Source organism: Calidris pugnax, unplaced genomic scaffold (genome assembly GCF_001431845.1).
Source record: "Calidris pugnax isolate Ruff unplaced genomic scaffold, ASM143184v1 scaffold72, whole genome shotgun sequence".
NCBI classification, from domain to species: Eukaryota; Metazoa; Chordata; class Aves; order Charadriiformes; family Scolopacidae; genus Calidris; species Calidris pugnax.
In genome coordinates, this window is record NW_015090808.1 from 15,483 (window position 1) to 23,312 (window position 7,830).

Genomic DNA, 7,830 nt, shown 5'->3' on the forward strand with positions numbered 1-7,830 from the left:
GCCAACGCCCTGGGACCAATGCAGCTCTGCAAACTCTGCAGAAACTCAAGCATTCTTCCACGTGGCTGCACCAACTGCTCCACATTTTATTCTGCTGAGAAAAATTCCCTGCAGTATGTCAAGCTGGGTTGCAAAACCCACATCCAAACTCCTGTCCATCTGCTATCTCTGTATCAATCACCAGAGAACACCAGGATGCTGAGCTGAATTTTGCCTACAGTTAGGAGGCAGCACAGATGACTCTAGAAAAACAAGGCTCTGTAAGAAAAAGTTAAATACGTCAACAACCACTGGAAATCATAAAGCATTTAGGCACAAACGACTCTAGAAAAACAAGGTTCTGTAAGAAAAAGTTAAATACATCAACAACCACTGGAAATGATAAAGCATTTATTGCTTCACCCAGAATAAAAAAAAGCAGAAGAAACTCCATGAGCAAGATTCCTAATCTGTTTCCCCACACCTCTGTCCATCAGCCACTGGCAGCTTCACGTTAATGGCTGCCCGCAGGTTGGCCCAGAAAAGGGGCTGCTTGCTCCTCTCCTTGGGCCACTCCAGGTAGGTTCGCTTGGCCATCAGAGCCTTCAGCTTGTGGTACCTGGCGGGGATCACGTACGGAGGGATGGGCTCCAGCAAAATGAGGATTAAGCTGTTGGAAGTCTCGCTGAAGAGCTTGTGGTGGGCAAAGTACAGCTCGTAGTGACACCACTCGCTCTGCACAAAGTTGGGAGACAGCACAAAGATGGACCTGTAGCTCTTCTCGATGCAGGTGATGATGTTCTCCACGATGCTCTTGCCGGGGATGAAGTTCCTCTCGTGCTGGCACAGCTGGACGCGGCCCTCCCCCCTCTCCAGGTTGGGCATCAGCTCCTCCTTCACCCACGCCGCGTCCCGCTCGCTGTAGGACACGAAGGCGTGGAACTGCAGAGCCCCCTCCTGCTCCTGGGGCTGCTGGTGCCGAGCTCTCCGCTTCGTCTGCGTCCACTGCCACGTCATCCGCGCGTACCACGGCACGTCCAGGTAGACGCACAGAAAGGCCACCACGGCCACCAGCGCCAGCGTCACCACCAGAGCCGTCACCAGCAGGAGCGTGGTGTTGCAGGCCAGCTCGGCCAGGTGGAAGTCCTCCAGGAGCCTTCCTCGCAGCTCCTCCGGGTACTCGCACACGTAGGCCCCCGGCCAGCCAAACAGCTTCCCCCCAGAGCGCCTCTCCAGCCGCACAAAGGCCTGCAGCTCACAGGAGCACTTGAAGGGGTTGTGCCCGCCCTGCAGCTCCCTCACCCGCGGGCAGCTCTGGAAGAAGTCCACCAACGGGGTGAGGATCACGTTCATCTCCACGTTCAGGAAGGCCAGCGACGGGAAGCCCCCGCAGCCCGGCAGGTCAGCCAGGCGGTTGGACGCCAGGTTCAGCTCTCTCAAGGACTTCAGCTCCGCCATCCCCCTGGGGACACTGCTGATCTGGTTGTTCTGCAGCTCCAGCTTCTGCACGTTGACTGGCAAGCACTCAAACACGGCATCCGTCAGCTGGTTGGAGGACAGGTCCAGCTCCGAGAGGGACTCGGCCCAGCGGCACCGCTCAGCAGGCCCCTCGTAGCTCAGCAAGTTGCTGCTCATGTCCAAGTATTTGAGCAATTTCATACGGCTGGTCATGAAGCTGACTTTGGAAAGGCTCTCAAATTTATTCTTCTGCAAGATTAACGTCTCCAGTTTAACTAATTTTTTGCAACTTTGAAAAAGAAAATCTGTTAAATCGTTCTTTAAAAAATTTAAGTATCTGAAGGCACTGTTTGACGAAGGACACAGCATATGGATCATCTCTGATTCAGATATTGTCAGGGCTTCGATATTCATGTCTGCAAATATTTTGTATAGGTCATTCTGCATGAAGTACAGATCCGTGATTGAAACTTTCTTCATTGTCAGTGCTTTCATAGAGGTACCCGAATAGTCAAAATCAATCTCAATGATGTCTGATAGTTGTGTTACGCTGTTAAGATTGAGGTATTCGACAGAGGAGTGCCACACAGTCTGCAAAACATCAATAAGAGCAGTCCAGTCCACTGACACGTTTGTCAGCGTCAGATTGTGTAACCTGGAGCCTGGCCTGAAATTAGATAATAAAGCTATTAAATCGTTTACATTGTTATTTGTGATTTCTGACAACGACAGGCTTTCTGTAGTATTTTCTACCACAACCCAGTCAAAATTGGGTTTGGACTGGCGATTATTTGTATGCAGGAGTGGCGGGCCCCCAACTCCTTTGTCAGAACCATCTTCTGAAAAATTGTTAGAAACAGACATAAAGAGTTCCTGTCCCACAGACAGGCTGACCAGGTTCCAAAAAGTTAATGCAAACAGACACTCGTAAAGAAAAACCTTTCTGAGAGATCTCAGTTTTGATGCCATACTGGTTTCTGGTTCCTTGGAGATGCTCAATGCTTTTCTTCTCTGTCCACCTTTGGTCTAATCCTGTAGCAAAACAAACAAACAAAAATAGAAAGCAGATTGTACCATTAAGTAGCTATGCAGGAGCTATCATACAGATTGATTTTTTTAAGGTTCCAATTTCTCATCTTTCCCCTTGAGTCAGAAACCAACGAAGGCACCTATTATCATTCAGGAGAGGCATTCTTTATTAAGGGAACACCACTGAAATTTCTATTTGGTAAACAGGCGGTATTTAACATATAGAGTCAGTTTCTTACAAAACATGTCTATTTCATACTCAAATTTGCTGTGTACGTACAAAATTACTGCTGTGATTCAATGTACTATGAAGGCTTCCCACAACTGTATAATGCACTTTGATCAGAAAGTACAATATTTGAGTATGGTCTCCCTCTCCTCAGATTCTCTCCAGAAGGATATGAATGTGACTCAACACATTTTTTCAAATGGATTTGGGACTATAAAACCTGGGCTGAGCCACAGGAGAGAGGTTCACGAGAGTGATCAAAATCTGGATGTCTTTAGGTAGCTGAGATTGGCCATGAGGGTAGCCAGCCTCCCTTTGTTCAAGTCAGCCATTGTGAATCGCGCCTGAAATCGTCTTTTAGATAGCACCATAAATCCATTAGACCGCCCTTCTGAAAGAGGAACTGGTAAGAACTTAGCTAACATGTTTCTATGTGTAAATCCTGATTTAAAGTTGCTTTCCAGATTTCTGAAATGTTTTCGTTTCCTCTTCCCCCCGTTACTTTCAAACTGTAGTTGTTGTACGAAGCTTTCCATAGTGCTTACTCATGACTGCACTGCCTTTTGGCTTTCGCTTAATATTTAAATGGCTAAATTGAGACTTTATATTTCTAGTGACTCTAAAACAAGACAGTAATAGCTATCACTTGCTGGACTAAAGCTGCAACCTCGAGGACTACATCCTCTGTACTATTAACCATTCCACAAGCTTTCTAAAATTACATTCCTGGGTCTCAAATGTACATTCTCCTTGATCTAACACAACCTATATTACATAATTGGCAACAGTGCAACAAAAACCAGTCCACTGAGATCTTCTTTGATGAAGAATGCATGAAACTGGGCTTGGAAATAATCTAGAAACAGTGGGGCAATATGGTAAAACTTTTCCAGCCTTTTCCAGATTTCCATTTGGAAAATTTATATGTGGTTTTACCATCGTAGCCCTCAGAAGGCACTTGGGCACGTGCAGAGAACAAAAGATACTCAGCCTCCTCTATCCTGCTCTTCCAATCGTTTGGGCAACACTACTAATGTTTATACAATCAAACAAAATATGTAGCTTCAAAAGAAATCTGAAAAAAAAAATAATCTACCTTCAAATAATTATTTTTTCTTATGACAAATATGTTAAATTTTCTCATTCCTATATCCTGGCCTTCCGACTTCAAGAGAAATCTGAAAAAAAATAATCTACCTTCAAATCATTATTTCTTCTTAGGACAAATATGATTCCTCCACACGTGCTTAATTTTCTCATTCCTATATCCTGGCCTTCCGTCAAATTATTTATGACTACCTTCAAACTTTCTTTAGAATATCCTATGAACCAACAAAACTAACAGCTGTTATAACACATGACCCCTGATTTTGGGGGCAACACTACAGAAAATATCCTTTATAGTCACGTCCCTTTTAATTCAGAAGTACCCTCAAGTCTTCAAACTTTACAAAAAGAGATATAAGCAGAGAAGCAACCCAGCAGAGTAAGTAAACCAAGATCTTAGTGAGAAATTGTGCTGCTGTTTAGTGAGAGATAAACATTAAGGTTTTAAGAGTTTTTCCAATATAAACTCAGTATGAACTGACTAAATTTTCACACAGGAAACATACAGAATGCATTGAGCTATGATGATTCAGTATTACTTGCGCTTCACAAGTTATCAATGGAATACAAAACTCGACTGTTAAAAATAGGTCTTTCATACGGATTAAACAGATCATCAAGTTAGACCCATTCCTGAACTGCAGTAAAATTCTTCCCATTAAATCCCTGCGACCCCCCTAACCATGGCTGTAGTGCCAATACAAACAGACTGCTATTTGGCCAGCTTCTTTGGATAAATTACTGAACATAAGCAACTTTACTCTAATTACACTTGAAAGCACATCATATACTTGCTAACAACCCTCTATGGAAAACACGGCTCGTTTTCACATAAGATGCAGAATATAAAAACTCTTTTAGCTAAGTAGCAACCGCATAACATCGATAAACCGTGTAAAACAAAATGTTTCTCACCGTAAATCCCTGCTCTCCGAAAAAGCAGAAAGTGTACTCAGGAAAAGATGACAAGAAAACTTCCTGTAACCCTATCTGGCTGTGAAACAGTAACTTAGGAACGCCCAAACTTTTTATGTGAAGCTTCGTGCCACCTACTGACAGTTTATGAGATGGCATTTCCTTTCCTCCAAATGTATTTTCCACAAACATTACTGTAATTTCCCCACTTTTTCATTGTTCCTTATATATAATATATACCTGTACGTGTTTTTATGCTTTGCAATAGATTGAGCAGGGAAAAAAATAATCTTTTTACCAACTTTCTGTCTTCATCAAATTAATATGAAAATAAGTACCTCTTCTGGGCAAGTTTTACACTCCCATACTTAGTTGTCAAGTTCTTATCGAGGCTCATTTATAAAAGCGCTTGCCTTTTGTTTGCCTTATTTTAATTTCCATTTAATGGGAATGGAAAAATAATATCTCTCTCTCTCCTGCTCCAGCAGTGTTGTGATTGGGTTAAATAGTAGACATGGAAACAGTGGGTGGGGTTTTTTTTTCCCCTTTTTTTTTTTTAATTTTTACATTAAAGCAGAGCACAACTTTGGCACTGAAGCCCAAACACTTGGGTTATTGTCCTGGCAAAGACATAAACCAGTCTCTCTTTATTTCTGTATAACATTGGTCAGAAATTCCACCCTAGCTGAGCTGTAAGCACCGACCTGCCACACTACAACCCACCTTTTTGAGTCAGCGTTAACACAGCGCATTCGTTATTTAACATTTCAGTGATTCAGGACACAGGGGAGATAATCTTAAAAATTCCTTTCTCACTTTAAAGCTTTTTCTGTACATTGTATTTCATTTCTCAGCTTCAAGAGAAAGAGGTCATCCAAAAAAGGAAGGGAAGGATAGGACGGGTAGTAAGCGACAGGATATGGATAATTCATATTTTCCACTGTTAAGTCGATGAGCCTTATGGTGGTACTTTATGATTCTATGATTCTTTCTCCGTTTCTGCCCATACAGACAAGAGAATTCACAGCTGGTTTCCTAATGACACCTTACAATGTTGTGACATACAAACCTCACCAGCGTCTGCCCTTAGCTGCAAAGATTTTGCTACCCAGCCTCAGGATGAGATAAAATCCTAAGGTAAGACCTTGCTGCTATCAAATACTTATTCCTGTTTTGTAATATAATAGTTTAACTGCTTGACTATAACCTACCTATTACTCCAATGAATACAGAACCAGGCGTACGTTAACACGTAATAACGATGGTAAATTAGAGACTCTCATTGCAGAGTTCTCTCTTCAATTAAGTGACAAGATAAGCTGGCCACTGATAGAGTTCTCCACTTCCACCTACACACTATAAAGAGAGATAAAGCATGTGTTATGCAGCAAAATAGCCATTTTACCATTAATCGCAGGCCACTAGCCCTCAGATTTACCAGTGCAACCACTGGAAGAAGATGAATATACCTCTAAAACATTATGCATATTCTGTGTTTTGTTAAAAGTAGCCAAATATAGTTGTTTCCTTCCATCTTTTCTTTCTATTTATTTACTAAGAGGCAAGTATTTTGCGGGAAACCCATGAGGAATATGTTAACACTCAGAATAATAACAAACCTCAGTGAAATCTGAGATGAGTAGAATTGTTCAATCTCTATTGCTTATTTATTCCAAAACCATTTGCAGTATTACCATAATGAGAAAATACAGGCTAAATTAATTACTGGAAAAGTGAAAGAAAATTAGAAAATGCAAGTGCTAAATTCAAGAAAGTAATTTAGGAACTTAGGAAATTAATACATCCTTCTATCCCAATAGACAGACATACACATTTATGCACCTATAATGTTAATTTCATCCTAAAGTAGTAACTTTATATTACAATAGTGATTAATACTGTCTTGCAGCTCTAAAACACGCTTGGCCTTGTACAGAATTTGCAAAACTGACAGCGCAAGATCCACTTTACAGTCAAAATTACCATCCCTCATGGGGAAAAAACTAATCTCCAGCTCTTGAGCTTCATGGATGGTAATTCCTCCTGAAACGCTGCCCTCACTCTTCCACAGGCTCCACTGAAAAGCAGAGGGAAATCCTTAAGGCCACACTCGATTTCATTTTCAATACATCTATTACATTAACCTAGAAGATGCTACAACTAGCATGCCACAATGGTAGTACTGCCCAATGGTATGCCCCAATACTTAAATTCCCATTAAAAAGGCTTCAAAAACCCCCTTATTATTTAGGGAGACAACCATTTGTTCTGCTACCACCTACCTTAATGGGAAACTTCGGAGACTTTTTGCCCGGCACATAGCATGATCTGTGTTTGTGGAGCACAGTTTTGAGGACTAGGGCTTCATTTTGTGACCTGCTGGAGCAGCTCTCCTCAGCCACTCAACCACAACATCTATTATTTCATTTCCCCTCGGAAACAGCCATTTCTTGCTTCAAGCAAAGGAAGACGGAAAGGATGCTGTGATGAAATCGCCAGACCGCCTTTTATTTACCACAGCAAAAAAAGAAGAGGGTGCTTGGCCTTCAAACCAAGCGGCAAAAAGAGGAAAGGGCATGGGGAATTCAGAGACACCAACCACCGGTTGTTGGGCAAGACCCAGCCGGATTTCAGCGCCCGGCCCTGAGGTGAATTTACTGGAAATAGGTGTACACACACACCCCAGTTTATTTTAGCGGCATTTCCGCTAAACACAGGTATACCTGCGGTGGAAAGTGGCACCTGGAAAGCTCAACCTCAAGTCATTTCACGTCAGCTCCGTGACTGGACTCAGCAAAACGCCTCGGTGTGAAGGTTTTCACGTCAGCGGTGGCAAATTCACCCATTTTTGCCGCCTCGGCGACCGACGCCTTTCAGCCCGCCCCGGCCGCCGGCACCTGGGGGCCATGAGGCGAGGGGGGGGATAATGGCGGCCGGGCGGGCTCCCGGCGGCGGCTCCGCTCTGCTGTCCCGGCCCCCAGCCCCTCCGCACCAAGGCGGCCGCCTCAGAGACAACGAGGAATGGCCACCCAGCCCTCCCACCGCCTCTTCTTCCTCCTCCTCCTCCCCGCGGCTCGGCCGTCCGGCCTGCCCCTGCCTCCTCCTCCCTCCGC

At 43.6% G+C, this 7,830-nt stretch overlaps 1 protein-coding gene across 5 annotated transcripts; it reads right to left on the reverse strand.

The window, feature by feature from the left end:
* Positions 1-373: 373 nt before the first annotated feature.
* On the reverse strand, positions 374-7,741 carry LOC106885860 (toll-like receptor 1). Of its 5 annotated transcripts, none has more exons than XM_014938367.1 (3): positions 7,441-7,741; positions 7,000-7,166; positions 374-2,469 (listed from the first exon to the last, which is right to left on the reverse strand). In XM_014938367.1, exon 3 carries the CDS (start codon positions 2,404-2,406, stop codon positions 445-447), a length of 1,962 nt encoding a protein of 653 aa, XP_014793853.1. In that variant the 5' UTR covers positions 2,407-2,469; positions 7,000-7,166; positions 7,441-7,741; the 3' UTR covers positions 374-444. The 5 variants fall into 5 exon arrangements, with proteins under 5 accessions (XP_014793853.1, XP_014793851.1, XP_014793855.1 ...); XM_014938365.1 differs by adding an exon at positions 5,929-6,073 and having other exon boundaries at positions 7,000-7,741; XM_014938369.1 differs by lacking the exon at positions 7,000-7,166 and having other exon boundaries at positions 7,460-7,741.
* Between the last annotated feature and the right edge of the window lie 89 nt (positions 7,742-7,830).